General features: G+C 38.5%; 1 protein-coding gene across 1 annotated transcript in view; it reads left to right on the plus strand.

Annotated features, from left to right (window-relative positions):
- Positions 1-7,286, plus strand: part of LOC136878724 (cytochrome P450 4c3-like) — a gene marked incomplete at its 5' end in the record, with an annotated part of 108,104 nt that extends 100,818 nt beyond the window's left edge. Inside the window, 2 exons of the mRNA XM_068229047.1 lie at positions 2,728-2,907; positions 3,561-7,286. Of these exons, the coding sequence (XP_068085148.1) occupies positions 2,728-2,907; positions 3,561-3,724 (344 nt within the window). The remainder of the gene's footprint in view (positions 1-2,727; positions 2,908-3,560) is intronic.
- Between the last annotated feature and the right edge of the window lie 12,807 nt (positions 7,287-20,093).

Genomic DNA, 20,093 nt, shown 5'->3' on the forward strand with positions numbered 1-20,093 from the left:
ATTGTGTCAATAATTGATTCACTTTCCTTGTCAATTACTGAATTGGATAAAAGTCTCCACTGGCCATCAACCTGCTGCTTTTTATTAATAATTGTCTAGAGAATTATTCTATCCACTTTCTGCAGTTTGTCTGTTGTTGCTTGAGTATTCAGTTTGAATAATGTTTCACTTGCATACGTTGCTTCTGGTTTGATGATGGAGTTATAATGGCAAAATTTAGAATTAATTGAAAGAGACTGTTTTTTGTAACTCGGCCATGTAATTTGTTTAGCTCGTCTCAGTTTTAGAGTTCTATTATTTATGGATCAATCAACATCATCAATCACTACTGATCTGCATTTAGGGCAGTCGCCCAGGCGGCAGATTTCCTATCTGTTGTTTTCCTAGCCTTTTGCTATATGATTGCAAAGAAATTGGAAATTTATTGAACATCTCCCTTGGTAAGTTATTCCAATCCCTAACTCCCCTTCCTATAAACGAATACCAACTTTATCTTCATATTGTGATCTTTCTTACTTTTAAAGACACCACTCAAACTTATTCGTCTACTGATGTCATTCTACGCCATCTCTCCACTGTCAGCTCGGAACATACCACTTTGTTGAGCAGCTCGTCTCCTTTCTCCCAAGTCTTCCCAGCCCAAACTTCACAACATTTTTGTAACACTACTCTTTTGTCAGAAATCACCCAGAACAAATCGAGCTGCTTTTCTTTGGATTCTTTCCAGTTCTTGAATCAAGTAATCCTGGCGAGGGTCTCATACACTGGAACCATACTCTAGTTGGGGTCCTACCAGAGACTTATATGCCCTCTCCTTTACATGCTTACTACAACCCCTACATACCCTCATAACCATGTGCAGAGATCTGTACACTTTATTTACAATCATATTTGTGTGTTTACCCCAATGAAGGCCTTTCCTTATATTAATATCTAGGTACTTACAATGATCCCCAAAAGGAACTTTCACCCCATCAATGCAGTAATTAAAACCGAGAGGACTTTTACTATTTGTGAAACTCACAACCTGACTTTTAACCCCGTTTATCATCATACCATTGCCTACTGTCCATTTCATTAGCATTCCAAGTGACAATTTCACCAAGATATTTAAATGTATGTACAACTTTTATTTTCTGAGTACTGGTATCATTTAATATAATATGTGAAGTGTCAACTTTAAAGGATGGCATCATTTTTGTTTTATCAAAAGATATTTTCAACTCAACCTTCACTGTTAATCTTCCTAGTTCCTCTACTTGAAATTTTGCTTCTTTTATATTATTTGCTAATAGCGCCAGATCACCAGCAAATGCAAGACAATTTAGTCGAATATTTCTTCCAGTCTTAACAGTTAGAGGACATACCTTACTCCATTCACACATAATTTTTTCCAGGACACAATTAAACATCAATGGAGATAATCCACCTTCCTGTCTAAGACCAGTACGAATATCAAATGGTTCAGAGATTTCATTTCTGAATCTAACTCTAGGCTTTGTGTTTCTCAGAGTGACTGCAATAAGGTTAACAAGTTTCCGATGTAGACCAAATTCAGTAAGGATACGTAGTAATGATTCACGAAGGATGGTATCATAAACCTTTTGAAAATCAACAATACTATACCATAAAACTTTCACTAAAGGAAAGAATAATTACACATGTATTACAATTAAATAGAAGTACAGTGTGATTAAACAGTTAAAAATCATTTAGTATTTGACTGCACACTAAGAAAGTAAAGACACTAGATAGAAGTACACAGACACATTGACTGTGTACTTCTGACACAGACTGACGAGTGACGAATGTGCACAGCAAGCGGGTGAATCGTACCCCCGGTTACCCATCCTCACAACACGTGCTATGAGACTCCACTACTTACTGTGCCACTGTACTAATTGGTTAGTCACAACGAACGACTTTTTTTTTTGCTAGTAGTTTTACGTCGCACCGACACAGATGGGTCTTATGGCGACGATGGGATAGGAAAGGCCTAGGGGTTGGAAGGAAGCGGCCATGGCCTTAATAAAGGTACAGTCCCAGTATTTGCCTGGTGTGAAAATGGGAAACCATAGAAAACCATCTTCAGGGCTGCCAACAGTGGGATTTAAACCCACCATCTCCCGGATGCAGGCTCACAGCTGCACGCTCCTAACTACGGCCAACTCGTCCAGTCAAACATCATTTTGTAAGTGTTTCCACTAAATACTTCTCATGAAAATTAAAGAAATCAAAGAAAACAATTAGTTGATAAGACAACAGGGTTTGTAAATTTTTAAAAATTCCTGTAATTCATAGTTTAGGTGGCAAAAATGGAATAAAAATGTAATGTTATCTCCACCCCTAATCACCACCACTGTGCAGGATAACTTCCCACTCTTCCATGACTCTGTTGAGAAGCCATAAACTTGTACATCACCACCTGGAAGCCATTTACCATGTGCATTGGCATATCTTACCATCTAGTGGTCAGTTCGATGAATATGGTCAGGCAGTGTCTTAAACGCCTCCAAGAAACTCTGCAACCAATACTGACAATAATGAAGTTAGTGAGATTCTTTCAGCTGTGTCACTGTATTTCACTTTGTGGTGTGAGAAGTGTGCTCCAGTGATCATAGCTTACCATGTGGACACTGAATTTCTGGTCATGATTCTTGATTGTGCTGAACAATTAGCCTGCTCTCGATACTGGGAATTAATATCACATGTTGTGTGTTCTGTTAGGTAACTACAAGGTCCCTGCCGGTACCACAGCACTCATAGTCATCTACATGCTACACCGCTGTTCTGACACATTTCCTGATCCGGAGAGGTTCATGCCAGAGCGCTTTCTGCCAGATCAATGGCAGGCTCGACATCCGTATGCCTTCATCCCATTTAGTGCAGGACCTCGGAACTGCATTGGTAAGAGAAATGTGCATCTGCATCTGTGTTGTTAAGAGAAAATTCATGTACCAAGAAGGAGTTATCAGAATTGCATGATGTTGGGCTAAGTGGCTCAGACAGTTGAGGCGCTGGCCTTCTGACCCCAACTTGGCAGGTTCGATCTTGGCTCAGTCCGGTGGTAGGTCAAATACGTCAGCCTCATGTTGTAAGATTTACTGGCACACAAAAGAACTCCTGCAGGACTAAATTCTAGCACCTCAGCATCTCTGAAAACCATAAAAGTAGTTAGTGGGACGTAAAACAAATAACATTATTGTTAGAATTGCATGATATGGGTGATTGTAACATTGATGTAAGCGAGTGATTAGAATATCAGAGCAAAAGGATAGTTTATTAAAGAAAAATGAATACTTGAATCTTTTGATTCAGTTTGACTCCTTTGACCAAAGGCCACCACACTAACCTTTTAGCCATGCCGCCAGATTTTGTCCCAGTCCAGGTTTCTTCTTCTTCTACTTAACAAAACCAAACCCCATGGCGCAAAAGCCCGGAAGGGCCATGCCCTACCAACTGTTAGGTTCTTCATTGTGTCAAAACTAATTTATGATTAAACAAAATTAAGAAAATCCCTGAAGATGCTTATCCGCTATATTTTTCTCATATATTTTCAGGTCAGAAGTTTGCCATGTTGGAGCTGAAGGCAGTTCTATCCACCGTCCTAAGAAGGTTTTATATTGAGGCTGTGGACCGGAGGGAGGACCTCATACTGCTCAGTGAACTGATTCTGCGGCCCAAGGATGGTCTTCGAGTTCGTATATCACCACGACAAGAGTAACACGATCTGAACAAGGATGGCCTTCGAGTTCATATATCACCACGACAAGAGTAACACGATCTGAACAAGGATGCCCTACGAGTTCGTATATCACCACGACAAGAGTAACACGATCTGAACAAGGATGGCCTTCGAGTTTTCATGTTCGTATACAAGAGTAACACGATCTGAACAAGGAAGGCCTTCGAGTTCATATATTGCCACGACAAGAGCAATATGATCTGAACACGGATGGCCTTCATGTTCGTAATCACTATGACAAGTGTAACATGATCTGACTAAGGATGGATCATTGTGTTCGTATATCACCACATCTAGAGAAACATGACCCGACCAAGGGTGGCCTTATCACTACAAGTGTAGCCCACCTGGTGGCCATGATATTTATGGTGTTATGCAGTTAGTTGGTTCGAATCCTACTGGTGAAAAATATTTTCACCATCAGAATGTTGGAGAGGTGATGTGCATAATTTCTAATCACTAGATCATGTAGTAAAAGCCTGGGTTCAATTCCAGACCTCTCCCCAGTGTTCTTATGGAGTGAGGGCATATGACACTGTTGATCTTGATTCATGTGTCCAATGGGAACACTGAGCCTTGACCAGATTCCCTGGTGTTATTCCACAGGAGGAACTTATGTCCCAAGACTGAAAATGACTCTGGAATGCTGACATTCAGTTCAGTACTGGAATTTGTTTCCAAGTACCTATGGAGGGGCACCACAGGCAGGCTTCAGCTTCACAATCCTCACTGCAAAACCAGGACACAGTTATGGCAATCCACTATACCATCAAAGTGGATGAAGGCCAAAGAAAGCATTCCTGTAGGTTATGACACCAATTGGGAAATCTGGCTATCACTCAACAGACTTCAGAGTGCTGTGGGGAGATGTACGTAGGTGGTTTGAAAAGTTCTCGGAATGTACTAGAATTAAGTATCTTACCTCGGTTGAACTGCTTTTATTTTTCAATATAGTCTCTCTGTAGACTAATGCATTTGGTCCAGCGATGTTCCAATGCCTTGATCCCATCTCGAAAATGAGATTCCTCCAGGCCTGCAAAATACCTCTCCAATTCGGCTGTCAGTTCTCACTTCTAGAAAATCTCTGTCCACCGAGGAAAATTTTCAGCTTAGAGAATAGATGAAAGTCTGATGGTGCCAAATCAGGTGAATAAGGTGGATGTGGCAACAATTCGTACCCCAGTTCATGCAGTTTTGCCATGGCAATAACACTTGTGTGCGGCGGAGTGTTGTCTTGATGAAAGATGACCTTTTTCCTTGCCAAACCAGGCCTTGTTTCGTGTATCTTTTCCTGTAGTTGGTCTAGGACAGGGATGGCGAACCTATGCCACGCGTGTCATTATGTGACACGCGAACACAATTTTGGAGGCACACCAAATGCACGTATTAACGTTTTTATGTACGTCTTGTTTTATAGACTATACTTATCTCGTGCATCGTATAGTCATAGTGTTTGAGGTTTAAGAAATAAGTGCCTATTTCTAGTTTCATTCGGACGGTTATTATGGCAACACTGCAACACTGATAGGTCCAGAAGTCACATGAGATAAATGTCAGATGCGGCTGACCAACACTTCGCTCACCCACATCAGTCATTTAGTGAATTTTTGCTTATGCGTGATTACAAGCATTGCGAAATTATTCTTAGTGTGTTACTGTTTATTATTTTGAATTTTGTAAGACAAATAGTTGCCAAAAGATTTTTCCAATTTCGAGATGTGGACAAACTAACGCACTTAATTTCAAAACCTCATATTGCACAAATGAGTGATATTAATGCCAAATTTTTTGAGTGGTTAGATATTGACAGTTTAGAAATGGAGTTGACTGAATTTCAAGAAAGCAGTACATGGGTGAACAAATTCGTACAACTTGGTGAAGCATTGGTGAAAATCGAGTGTGCTGTTGATGGTGAATACCTTCTCCAGAAGCCGGAGAATGTAATACTTGAGCAGTGGAACAGCCTGCCACAAATATTTTCGGTCGTGAAGAAACTTGCTATAGTGCTAGATACTTTGTTTGCGTCATCATACGCCTGCGAGCAACTCGTTTCTACAACGAACCTTGTCAATGTAACTAGAATACTAACGTTGTGAAGTCAACAGTTGCAAACCGTCTTGGTTCAGGTGTAAGTGCTTACAGTGTGTTGCCGAAGACAAACAAGTTATGAACCTATCATAAATGATACAGTTACTAAATAATTTTCCAGTTTTGGATAAATACGACCACGAAACCTGCAATCAAATGTATTATTTCACAATATAATATATGTGCATGAGTAATAACATATTACGAAACATAATTTTGTTTTAGAGATGAAAGTCGGTGGTTTTGAGGGTGGGGGCAGGTTGTAGCCATTAAAAAACTAAAATAACAAGTGGCACAGTAGACAGCTGATAATAATAAACCAGACTTAAAATGACGCACTAGCTGGAAAAGGTTCGCCATCCCTGGTCTAGGAGGTTTGCATAGTATTGCCCCGTAATTGCTTGGCCAGTAGGAAGATAATCTATCAGCAGAATGCCTTTTGCATCCCAGAAAACTGAGGCCATGACCTTTCCGGCCGAACGCACTGCCTTTGCTTTCTTTGATGGTGGAGAATCAGCATGTTTCCACTGCTTTGACTGCTGTTTTGTCTCTGGGGTATAGTAGTGGACCCATGATTCGTCTGTAGTCACAAACTGGCACAAAAAATCTCGTTGGTTGCACTGAAAACGGGCCAGACTTTGTTCGGACATTTCCAATCTGGTGCGTTTATTGTCCAATGTCAAGAGCCGCGGCACCCATCTTGCAGATAATATTTTCATACCCAATTCTTCGGTTAAAATATAATATACCCATTCAGAAGACATCCCTACAGCTTCAGCAATCTCCCGCACTTTCAGTCGATGGTCCTCCGTGACCATTTTATGCACTTTTGCGATAAATTCTGGGGTCGTAACACCTTTTGGCCGTCCACTACACGGATCATCATCCAAGCTCTTCCGACCAAATTTAAACTCGCTGGTCCACTTGGCAACAGTTGAAAATGAAGGAGCAGAGTCCACCAGTGTGTTCTGAAAGTTGGCATGAATTTCCTTTGCTTTTATACCTTTACAAAGTATTTAATCACTGCTCGAATCTCAGTTTTTTTCCATTATCACAAATCACTACGCGGGAACAACAACGAGTCATCACTACCACACTCCTGCAGCTAGAGCACTGGCACGCCACGTGTAAACTCACAAAGGATGTGTGATTATTGCACGGGAACCTCGTTGCTCTAACACTGACATCTAGCGGTGATTCGGAGAACTTTTCAAACCATCCTCGTAGAGTGAAAATATGAAAATGTGGATACCTACAAGGTTCAGATCTCTGTGAGAGTAGGGAGGGACAGACAGTGCTTCACCTGCATACCTGCAAACTGTGCCCATACTCTTGCACAATGCAAGGCTGTAATAGTGCTATGAAAGTGGCCCATTTCTGGGCGAAGATCATCTAATCTGAGACATTTTATTTATTTATTTTTCAGTTTTTAATTTGTAATTGTAACATTCCTTTTTAGCATTGTATGTAATTTCTTCTGACTTGAGTAAATAATAATAATTATATCAAAAATTAAGTTCCCGGAAGGAAACCAAAATTTAATTTCATTGATTGCATATGTTGAAAACATTAAAACTCTTTAGGCCTTTTCATTACTGAAATTACCAGCGTTTTGCTCCAGTGTAGCAGTGGGCTCATCAGTTGGAATGCTGTACCTTTCCAAGACGCTGGCGACTAGTGCGCCTTTGAGACACCACTGCAAGTCTCTTATGTAGGTCACTCAGTGACAGTGCACTAGGGGTAGCATGTGCCTCCAATTGTATAAACTCCTACCTTTGCCCAACGGCTTGTACTGGTGTGTCTCAACGGTGCACTGGCCGCCAGCATCTCTGAAAGGTGTAGCAATCCAACTGATGAAAAAACCCAAACCCCATCGTACTACAGCCCTTGAAGGGCCTTGGCCTACCAAGCGACCGCTGCACAGCCCGAAGGCCTGCAGATTACGAGGTGTCGTGTGGTCAGCACGACGAATCCTCTCGGCCGTTATTTTTTGCTTCCTAGGCCAGGGCCGCTATCTCACCGTCAGATAGCTCCTCAATTCTAATCACGTAGGCTGAGTGGACCTCGAACCAGCCCTCAGGTCCAGGTAAACATCCCTGACCTGGCCGGGAATCGAACCCAGGGCCTCCGGGTAAGAGGCAGGCATGCTACCCCTACACCACGGGGCCGGTTCCAACTGATGAGCCCACTGCTAATTTCACAATTGAAAAGGCCTGAAGGTTACAAGCAATGAGCTTTAACAGCTCCATTATAACATTCATACTGACTTGAAATAAAGTTGAAAATATTTAAGAATACACTCAAATATTCTATTTAAGGGTTCACCTGAACAATACATGATGTTACCTCAAACTAGTATGTGTTTCATCCCCTAGGGGACATCATCAGTTAGAGTAATATACATACATCAGGTTCAAAAAATGAAATTTATAAAAATGTTGAGACAGAACCTAAGAATCATGAGATAAAAATATAACATTTAAAACTGGATGATGAATTGTGAACGTTAAAATAGGAGTTCTAAGTCCTCTTATAGTTGAACTATGTTAGTTTATAATTTAAAATAATCATTATTGGTGAATACATAAAAATTCTTGATTCAGGACTTGAAGTCTGTTGATTACAAAGTCCAAACATCCAATATTCGGGAGATAGTGGATTCAAACCCCACCGTCGGCAGCCCTGAAGAAGGTTTTCCATGGTTTCCCATTTTCACACCAGGCAAATGCTGGGGCTGTACCTTAACTAAGGCTATGGGCGCTTCCTTCCCATTCCTAGGCCTTTCCTGTCCCATCATCGCCATAAGACCTATCTGTGTCGGTACGACTTAAAACAGCTAGGAAAAAATGTACATAAAGTTACTATATCACATTGCCGGCTCCGTGGTATAGGGGTAGCGTACCTGCCTCTCACCCAGAGGACCTGGGTTTGATTCCCGGCCAGGTCAGGGATTTTTACCTGGACCTGAGGGCTGGTGTCTCAAGTACTATTACAAAATTATAAGTCCACCTGTTCAATACAATACAATATGATCCACTATTTCATATGGTCAAATATTTTTTATACATAATACATAAAAGTCAAAGGTACATGTTTCACCCTCCTTACGGGCATCATCAGCCTATATCAATCTTAAAAATAATACATATACTTATAAATTATAGGTTAAAATGTTGAAAAATGGTTTCGTAAAACATTATACAATAACATCTAAAACAACGATAATGCACCAAAGTATGTTAAAAGAGAGTGAAATTAACAGTTTTGAAGATTAAAACGTGATTAAACATGAAATTTTGAGAGTCTAAAACTAAAATGGATCCATATTTTTATAATATCATTAAGACTGTGATGGCCTTGAGTATAAACACAATCATCAAAGGGGGATGTTTCTTCAATTCCCAAGTTGAATCCAAGGTGGTAAAATCACTGTCAGTTATTTAAAACGGAAGTGTGAATGTAATAAACAAGTTTAAAATGTATATGTTTGGGACATCTGAAAGTCGAGAAGAAAATGGAACTTCTGTAGAGGCGTTGCTTGTGATAAAACGTATGTCAAAACTAGCGGAGTTCGGAAATTATGGGGTCGAATGGATCTAAAAGATAGTCAAGTAGATTATAATTCCGTTGAAACATTTGTTGGAAGAAATGTTCAGGATTTTCTGAAACAAAATGTACAAGAAAGTTGGTTAATAATACCGTACTGTACAAGAGACTTCCCGTACATCAAAGATGGCTAATGCGGTACTTACTCGTACGGAGCGTAATAAGTACGTCAGGTTGTTACAGCAGCGCTAGCTTGACTGGGTTTTCGACTTCTAGTATTATAACGGTGTGGCTGAGGCAGTGAAGGACATGGAGGGGGGGGGGGGTAATGGTGGGTGGATCCTTGCGCGCATGTGTTGTTATTGGCGGGCTGTTAGGAGGAAGATGGGCGGGCCTATCATTTGACGAGGTGGTGGAAGCTTTAGAACAAGAAGTTCTAAAAGTTGGCGGGATTGTATTATGTTTTGAATTCACCATGCCTAATAACTTTGGAGTTAGCTCATATAAAGGATTTTTTGTTTCCGTGATATCGTTAAGATTATGGTCTTTGTTATAGGCTTGGTCTAAAAAGATGTAAAGATTTTCTAATTCATTCATGAGTTTTCCTTTGCCTATGCATTTTAGAATAGTGAGATCTTTATCAATTGATGTAAACTGATGTCCTGTTTTACTCATGTGTGAGCTCATCGCTGAATATTTGTTGTGCTTTAAGGCATTATAATGCTCCATATATCTCGTATGAAAGCTGCGCCCAGTCTGTCCAACATAACTAAATCCGCACTGAGCACAAGTGAGTCTGTAAATACCAGATCTCGAAAAACGGCTGTTTTTATAATTGACTTTATTATGATTAAAAATATACTTTGATTTGTATTGACTGTTCTGAAAGCAATATTAGTGTCGTATTTCTTCAGTGTGTTGGCGATCTGGTGGATGGCTGGGTTATTGTATGTAAACGTAGCGAAACTAGTTTTTTTAGGTTTATCCGGAATGAGATTCATGGATAGTTTATATTTAACTTTACTGATTAACTGGTTAATCATTTCAACCTTGAACCCATTAAGCTTGGCCAAGTTCCTTATGTAGTTTAATTCTATTTTTAAGTTGTTAGGGGATAGTGGGATTTTTAAGGCTCTGTGTATTAAATTATAGAATGATGCTTGTTTTTGAGATTTAGGATGTAAAGAGGAATTATTTATGGTTATAGGAGACTGTGTGGGTTTTCTGTAGATTTGAAAATCGAAAGTATTATTGGCGCGCGTGATCGTTATATCTAAAAAATTTAAGGACTGTTTAACTTCGTCTTCTTTAGTGAATTTTATATTAGGATCAATTTTATTTAAAATCTATAAAACTTCGTTGCTGTTAGTAACACTTTTGTCAATAACTACAAAAGTGTCATCAACAAATCTCAGCCATAAACATATACTTTTTATATGTTCTTTAATTTTCGTGTATTCTATTGAGTCAATGTAAATATCAGCCAAGATGCCGGACAAAGGGTCACCCATGGCTAAGCCAGTCTGTTGATAAATCTTACCATTAAAGGAAAAAAGTTGTTATTCAATACAAAATTCAGGATCTTCATAAATTCATCAATTTCCAGCTTACTCAGGCTGCTATGTTTTGAAATATTGTCATAGATAATTTTGACTGTTTCTTTAGTAGGTATATTTGGGTACATGTTTATGACATCATAGGAACACATTATATGGTTATATTTTTATATTATATTTTTTAAGGATAAGATTTATACAATAGTTAGCAAAGATCCTATCGTAAGAATACAACGTAATTTAAAATCTCTAATTAAGAACTCCACATTCCTTCTCAATGAACAGGAACAACAGAGACTGATCAACATGAACCCCAGCATTCCAATAGCCAGAGCCCTACCTAAAATCCATAAAAACAACATTCCCGTACGTCCGATTATTAACTGCCGTAATAGCCCTACCTATAAAGTCTCCAAATATATCCACGCTTTTCTCAAACAACATTATAAGTTTAATAATAAACTTCCTTTAAAGAATTCAATCAAATTTTGCGATATTTTAAGTAAATTTGACTTACAACCTAACCATATAATGTGTTCCTATGATGTCATAAACATGTACCCAAATATACCTACTAAAGAAACAGTCAAAATTATCTATGACAATATTTCAAAACATAGCAGCCTGAGTAAGCTGGAAATTGATGAATTTATGAAGATCCTGAATTTTGTATTGAATAACAACTTTTTTTCCTTTAATGGTAAGATTTATCAACAGACTGGCTTAGCCATGGGTGACTCTTTGTCCGGCATCTTGGCTGATATTTACATGGACTCAATAGAATACACGAAAATTAAAGAACATATAAAAGGTATATGTTTATGGCTGAGATTTGGTGACGACACTTTTGTAGTTATTGACAAAAATGTTACTAACAGCGACGAAGTTTTATAGATTTTAAATAAAATTGATCCTAATATAAAATTCACTAAAGAAGACGAAGTTAAACAGTCCTTAAATTTTTTAGATATAACGATCACGCGCGCCAATAATACTTTCGATTTTCAAATCTACAGAAAACCCACACAGTCTCCTATAACCATAAATAATTCCTCTTTACATCCTAAATCTCAAAAACAAGCGTCATTCTATAATTTAATACACAGAGCCTTAAAAATCCCACTATCCCCTAACAACTTAAAAATAGAATTAAACTACATAAGGAACTTGGCCAAGCTTAATGGGTTCAAGGTTGAAATGATTAACCAGTTAATCAGTAAAGTTAAATATAAACTATCCACGAATCTCATTCCGGATAAACCTAAAAAAACTAGTTTCACTACGTTTACATACAATAACCCAGCCATCCACCAGATCGCCAACACACTGAAGAAATACGACACTAATATTGCTTTCAGAACAGTCAATACAAATCAAAGTATATTTTTAATCACAATAAAGTCAATTATAAAAACAGCCGTTTTTCGAGATCTGGTATTTACAGACACACTTGTGCTCAGTGCGGATTTAGTTATGTTGGACAGACTGGGCGCAGCTTTCATACGAGATATATGGAGCATTATAATGCCTTAAAGCACAACAAATATTCAGCGATGAGCTCACACATGAGTAAAACAGGACATCAGTTTACATCAATTGATAAAGATCTCACTATTCTAAAATGCATAGGCAAAGGAAAACTCATGAATGAATTAGAAAATCTTTACATCTTTTTAGACCAAGCCTATAACAAAGACCATAATCTTAACGATATCACGGAAACAAAAAATCCTTTATATGAGCTAACTCCAAAGTTATTAGGCATGGTGAATTCAAAACATAATACAATCCCGCCAACTTTTAGAACTTCTTGTTCTAAAGCTTCCACCACCTCGTCAAATGATAGGCCCGCCCATCTTCCTCCTAACAGCCCGCCAATAACAACACATGCGCGCAAGGATCCACCCACCATTACCCCCCCCCCCCCCTCCATGTCCTTCACTGCCTCAGCCACACCGTTATAATACTAGAAGTCGAAAACCCAGTCAAGCTAGCGCTGCTGTAACAACCTGACGTACTTAATACGCTCCGTACGAGTAAGTACCGCATTAGCCATCTTTGACGTACGGGAAGTCTCTTGTACAGTACGGTATTATTAACCAACTTTCTTGTACATTTTGTTTCAGAAAATCCTGAACATTTCTTCCAACAAATGTTTCAACGGAATTATAATCTACTTTACTATCTTTTAGATCCATTCGACCCCATAATTTCCGAACTCCGCTAGTTTTAACATACGTTTTATCACAAGCAACGCCTCTACAGAAGTTCCATTTTCTTCTCGACTTTCAGATATCCCAAACATATACATTTTAAACTTGTTTATTACATTCACACTTCCGTTTTAAATAACTGACAGTGATTTTACCACCTTGGATTCAACTTGGGAATTGAAGAAACATCCCCCTTTGATGATTGTGTTTATACTCAAGGCCACCACAGTCTTAATGATATTATAAAAATAAGGATCTATTTTAGTTTTAGACTCTCAAAATTTCATGTTTAATCACGTTTTAATCTTCAAAACTGTTAATTTCACTCTCTTTTAACATACTTTGGTGCATTATCGTTGTTTTAGATGTTATTGTATAATGTTTTACGAAACCATTTTTCAACATTTTAACCTATAATTTATAAGTATAAGTATTATTTTTAAGATTGATATAGGCTGATGATGCCCGTAAGGAGGGTGAAACATGTACCTTTGACTTTTATGTATTATGTATAAAAAATATTTGACCATATGATATAGTGGATCATATTGTATTGTATTGAACAGGTGGACTTATAATATTGTAATAATACTTGAGACATACGTCAACTTCGATACGGAACCAAAATGAGAATAGTTACTTGTAACATGAGGGCTGGTTCGAGCTCCACTCAGCCTACGTGATTAGAATTGAGGAGCTATCTGACGGTGAGATAGTAGCCCCGGTCTAGAAAGCCAAGTATAATGGCCGAGAGGTTTCGTTGTGCTGACCACCTGACACCTTTTAATCTGCATGCCTTCGGACTGAGCAGCGGTCACTTGGTAGGCCAAGGCCCTTCAAGGGCTGTAGTGCCATGGGGTTTGTTTTGTTTGTACTATATCACATTAGTGGTGAGAATAACAATATTGTTGATTAAATTTCTTCTGTGTTTAACATGTTGAATGCCCATACAAATAGCTTCTTTATGGAAACACTAGAAAGATACCTGTGCTTTGCTATGGCTTTAAATTGAAAGTTATTTTTCAAAATTTTACATTTTGGAAAGTCTACTGTTGACTGATCCCGTAAAATACACCCTCAGTTCGTACGTCAAACTGTTTTGGGGCAATGATTATTAATATTCTTATCTAATACGCATTTCAACCCTGTACAGAAGAATTGTAATGTTTTTAAACGCTATCTTGTTTAACATCTATGATGTGAAAGCGATCAACCTGTAAAATTTAGATGTACGTCAAACAGTAATGGAGGAAGTGATCACGAAGCAGTTTTTGTGGTAGTTAAAAATAAATGTGAAAGTAGGGAAGATATTAAAATTAGGACTATTATGCAATACCACATGGCTGATAAAAAAGTCAAGAGGAAGTTTTTAAGAAATAACCATGATCGGTTTGAAACGATAAATAAAAATGTGAACAGACTCTGGGATGAGTTTAAAGCAATTGTTGAGAAATGTGAAAATAGGTTTGTACCTTTAAAGGTGGTAAGGAATGGTAAAGATCCACTATGTTATAACAGAGAAGTAAGGAGACTAAGAAGGAGGTGTAGGCTGGAAAGAAATAGAGTTAGAAATGGCTGTGGAAGTAAGGAGAAATTGAAGGAACTTACTAGTAAATTGAATTTAGCAAAGAAGTCGGCTAAGGATAACATGATGGCAAGCATAATTGGCGGTCATACAAATTTTAGTGAAAAAATGGAAGAGTATGTATAGGTACTTTAAGGCAGAAACAGGTTCCAAGAAGGATATTCCAGGAATCATTAATGAACAAGGGAGTGTGTATGCAAGGATCTTCAAAAGGCAGAAGTATTCAGTCAGCAGTATGTAAAGACTGTTGGTTACAAGGATAATGTCCAGATAGAGGAGGTGACTAATACTCCAAAAGTATTAAAATTTACCTATAACAACAGTGACATTTACGGTAGGATACAAAATTTAAACTAGAAAAGCAGCTGGAATTGATAAGGTTTTGGGGGATATACTAAAGACAAAGGGTTGGGATATTTTACCATATCTGAAGTTCTGTCTTATTTGATTATTGTTTGCATGAAGGAGCTATACCAAATGAATGGAGAGTTGCTATAGTAGCCCCTGTGAATAAAGGAAAGGGTGATAGACATAAAGCTGAAAATTACAGGCCAGTCAGTTTGACATGCATTGCATGTAAGCTTTGGGAAAACATTCTTTCTGATTATATTAGACATGTTTGCAAAATTAATATCTGGTTTGATAGAAGGCAGTTTGGGTTTAGGAACGGTTATTCCACTGAAGCTTAACTTGTAGAATTTCAGCAAGATATAGCAGATGTCCTGGGTTCAGGGGGTCAATTGGACTGTATCGCGATTGACCTATCTAGGGCATTTGATAGGGTAGATCATGGAAGACTACTTGGCAAAAATGAGTGCAATTGGCCTTGAAACAAGAGTGACTGAATGGGTGGCTATGTTTCAGGAAAATAGATCTCAGAGAATTAGAGTAGGCAAAGCTTTATCTGTCCCATGTAATAATTAAGAGGGGAATTCCTCAAGGCAGTAAAATTGGACCTTTATGTTTTCTTATAATTATCAATGATATCTGTCTGCTGTCATTTCTTGATGGATACAGTACTTTTGTATCCGTCTCATGGCACAGGCCAGAACAAAGTGTAGCTTCCACCGAAGTCCCAGTCTCATCCAGGGCTGTGGCAGTATGGAAGCTGCTGGGTGTGGGTGGTGCTGAGTGATGCCATTCACTGCACGGCCAGTGCATCTGAGTGTCATGAAAGGTGTTGCTCATAGGGTTAGTTGTGCTACAATAGCACAGTCTGGCCCAGTGAGGAAAGCAATGGCAAACTACCTCACTCCTCGCCTTGCCTAGTACGCCTCATTTTGGTACTGCCATTGGTTTTTGTGGTTTCCCTATAACTGTTTATCCTTTTTTGGTGCTACTAGAGGATCCAACCAGCCTCTGGGCTGATGACGTAACAGACACATCAATGATATGTGTAAATAAGTAGAATCAGAGATAAGGCTTTTTGCAGATGATGTTATTCTGTTCAGAGCAATAAATAAGTTACAAGATTGTGAGCAATTGCAAAATGACCTTGTTAATGTTTTCAGATGGACAGTAGGCAATGGTATGATGATAAACGGTGTTAAAAGTCAGGTTGTGAGTGTCACAAATAGGAAAAGCCCTCTCACTTTTAATTACTGCATTGATGGGGTGAAAGTTCCCTTTGGGGATCAATGTATTTACCTAGGTCTTAATATAAGGAAATATCTTCATTGGGGTAATCACATAAATATGCTTGTAAATAAAGGGTACAGATCTCTGCACATGGTTATGAGGGTATTTAGGAGTTGTCGTAAGGATGTAAAGGGGGCATATAAGTTCCTGGTAAGACCCCAACTAGAGTATGGTTCCAGTTTATGGGACCCTTACCAGGATTACTTGATTCAAGAACTGGAAAAACTCGGAAGAAAAGCAGCTCGATTTGTTCTGGGTGATTTCCGACAAAAGAGTAGCGTTACAAAAATTTTGCAAATTTTGAGCTGGGAAGAACTGGGAGAAAAAAGACTGGAAAAAATCCAATAAAAAGTAGGTTGATTTGTTCTGGGTGATTTCCAACAAAAGGGTAGCGTTACAAAAATGTTGCAATGTTTGGGCTGGGAAGACTTGGGACAAAGGAGACAAGCTGCTCAACTAAGTGGTATGTATTACATGTGATAAAAAATTCATTTTTGAGACCGTATTGAAAGTATTTGTATTAAATAACACCAGTATGTTTTTATTGTTCACCCACCTGTTCAATACAATACAAACTTAAAAATTAGGACTTTGTCCTGATCAAAATTATTGTTAACATAAAATTAATACATTTAATGGTACATGATTTGCCTATCAATAGTAGGAATTATCAGCCATAGTTTTTACCTTAGGAATAGATCAGGTACCTGAATGGAAATGACTTATGAATACTGTTAAAAACTATGTCTTGTAAAATGGATTAGAGATCGTTAAACAACTATTACAATATAAAATGTAGTATACTATTACTTAACAATATTTGTGTTAATATTTGAGTCTAAAAACATGACAAATATTTGAGGACTATGACATGGGTGGTTGGTTCTTGACATTAAAAAGATATTACAATAAAGATAAAAATCAGAGAGCACATTCCATTTAATTGTCAAATGGTGTGTTGTTAAAAACTTGAGGAATGTGTTGTATTGAATAGGTTAACAATTTTAATAAGCTTAATTGTTTTAACATCTTCTTCTTCTTCTTCATGGGGCCTCAAAATATTAGTTCCTAATTAGTGTCGACCTCTAAGATCTTTTGCTACCATGTTTTTCCTTCATTCTCACCTAGATATACCTGCTCCCTTCACAAAGCTGCAGGTTGTTCTTATTGGTTTTTCTTGGATTTTTTCTCTCTCTTCACCTGGTAGTCCTAGAGTGGAGAGTCTGGTTTTACCCAGAGCTTCACATTTGAAAAGTATGTGTTCAGCTGATTCCTCTGCTTCATTGCTTTTTCTACATATGTCGTCTCTTATTACTCCAATTCTGTGCAGGTGTTTTTTCAGATGGCAGTGTCCTGTCAACAGTCCTACTACCCATCTTATATTTTCTCTGCTGAGTTTCAACAGTTCTTTATTATGCTTCTTGTTAGGTTCTTTTATCAGTTCCTTTGCAAGCCTGCATCCTGGAGTATTTTTCTAATTCTCCATTTGTTTCTTTTGTACCCATTTTCCTATGCAGTATCGGGCTTGTCCATAGGAAATCCTGCATACAGATTCTGGGCCTACAAAATGTGTTTCTGCCCCTTTCCTGGCCAGTTTATCTGCCTTTTCATTTCCTTCTATACCTGCATGCCCTGGTACCCATATTATTTTGACAATGTTGTACTTTGATAGCTTCAGGAGAAGTGAGTGGCAATACCAGAAAATTCTGGATATTATCCGGACTGCTTCTAGTGTCTCAATGGCCGCTTGGCTGTCCGTAAAAATGAAAATGTTCCTATTCCCATAGTTCATTTACAGATTTTCTAAAAGACGTATTGTGATAGCTATCATTTCAGCTTGAAAGACTGTAGTGTGACTGCCCAGGCTCACCTGGATTGATCTCTCAGGTCTTCCCCATTGATCCCTCCTCCTGTGTCATCTGCAGTCTTTGAGCCATCAGTCCACCACACTATATCTTCTTTTCCAGTATTTCATTTGTTGATATCCCAGTCTTCTTTGTTATATTATCTGAGTCTCAAAGGGTTATTCAAAGTTGTAATTTGGTATCATATGATCAGAAGACATGTGTTTAACTTCCTCTGTTATTACTCTGTTAATTTTACAGTGTCCTAGATTGCGTCTTTGTACATTCCAGCACTCTGATTGTGCCAATCTATATGAACTCATTCTAGCCTGTCCTTTTATGAAATTGCATAGTGTGTTGCGGTACATTGGTATAATTAAATATGAGTATGTATTTCCAAGTACTTGCAGCAATCGCTTGGCAAATATCAACGAAAGTTCGATATGAAGGAAGCGAAAGATTCCCAGTAATATGTGCTGGTATGCCGCACAGAGAACTTAGCAAATCAAACCGCAGGGAAACGTGTAGAATGGAGTAATGGCACTATTCAAATGTCATGCTTCAAATAACCACAATCAGTGCAGAACATATCCTATGTCATGTGCCGATTGCAATTATGGGCCTTTTCCCAAGGGGAATTTCCGCGGTAGGTACATACTAAGCAAAACGAAAGAGAACACAGAAATGAGAACTCCCAAAAGCACAGGTTTAGAAAAGATGAACATATATATTGAAACAACTTCAAAAGAAATAACAAATGTTTTCACAACAGAGAGTAAAATTGGACCATTTGATACACCATAGAAAAAGGGAATCATACAAGTTATTGACAGGTCTTATTTTGGTTCATACAGGCACTAAAAAGGGTAACCACACTAATCACAATAAATATTTGGTATACTCAAGTACGAGATAAGGGCTATAGGAGTAAATTAATGTTCTCATTACATTCAAGTTCGAATATAACAACGTTCACATGAATGCTGCGCAAAAACAGCAAGAAATTTTGAAAAGGAACAAGTAAAAATTATACAAGTTAAAGGGAACTTTCCAGTACCTAAAATGGCACGCAATAAAACGACATCATATCCCCCAAAATCTAACACACACTTGTTTAAGACAGGAAGATACTAGAACATTCGAAATGTAAACAGCAGACGCAGTGCGAAATTGGCAGAGCACAATGTTACCAAATTTCATTAGCAAATTATGAGAAAATACGAATGGGAGATGAAAAGGAGAATGGAAAGAGGAACAGGAAAAGAAAATCAAGAAACAAACAGCAGGGAAAGGGAAATGATCAGGCTGTCAAGTCCCACTTCAAAACGAGGGAAGGCAAAGTTCATGCACAACACTTTAGAAGTTGAAGGTCACCATAATATCGCTAGTCCAGTACACTTCTTCCTTCACATTTCCACCACAAGTCTAAAGCCAATAGTTTGGCACGGCGTAATTTCGTAGAGTCCTGAAGGGACTAGAGTTCGAAATCCAAGCATTAGCCAAGCCCATGTGGAGAAAGAGAGGGCAAAAATTGAATGGATGACAATAATAATAATAAAAGTCTGCTCACCCAGTACGTAAAGAAGAATGAAGTAAAAATTGAAATGCACACGGTCCAGCCGTGTACACTGCTCAAGCTCTCACTGCCGATTACAACATATCAATCACACCTGATCCCGGACAAGACTTACTTACTTACTTCAATGCTTTCATTCCCCACCCTGAAGGGGTGGGGCGGGCCACCTAGAGGGTGTCGCCCTCTCTCTGGCCAAGAGATGCGGGCGGGTTGGGGAGATGTGATGGAGGAAGGAGGTGGGTAAAGGATGTGGAGAGTTAGGAGATGGGAGAGGAATTGTGCCTATGCCTGGGTATTACACA

Source organism: Anabrus simplex, chromosome 8, assembly GCF_040414725.1.
Source record: "Anabrus simplex isolate iqAnaSimp1 chromosome 8, ASM4041472v1, whole genome shotgun sequence".
NCBI classification, from domain to species: domain Eukaryota; kingdom Metazoa; phylum Arthropoda; class Insecta; order Orthoptera; family Tettigoniidae; genus Anabrus; species Anabrus simplex.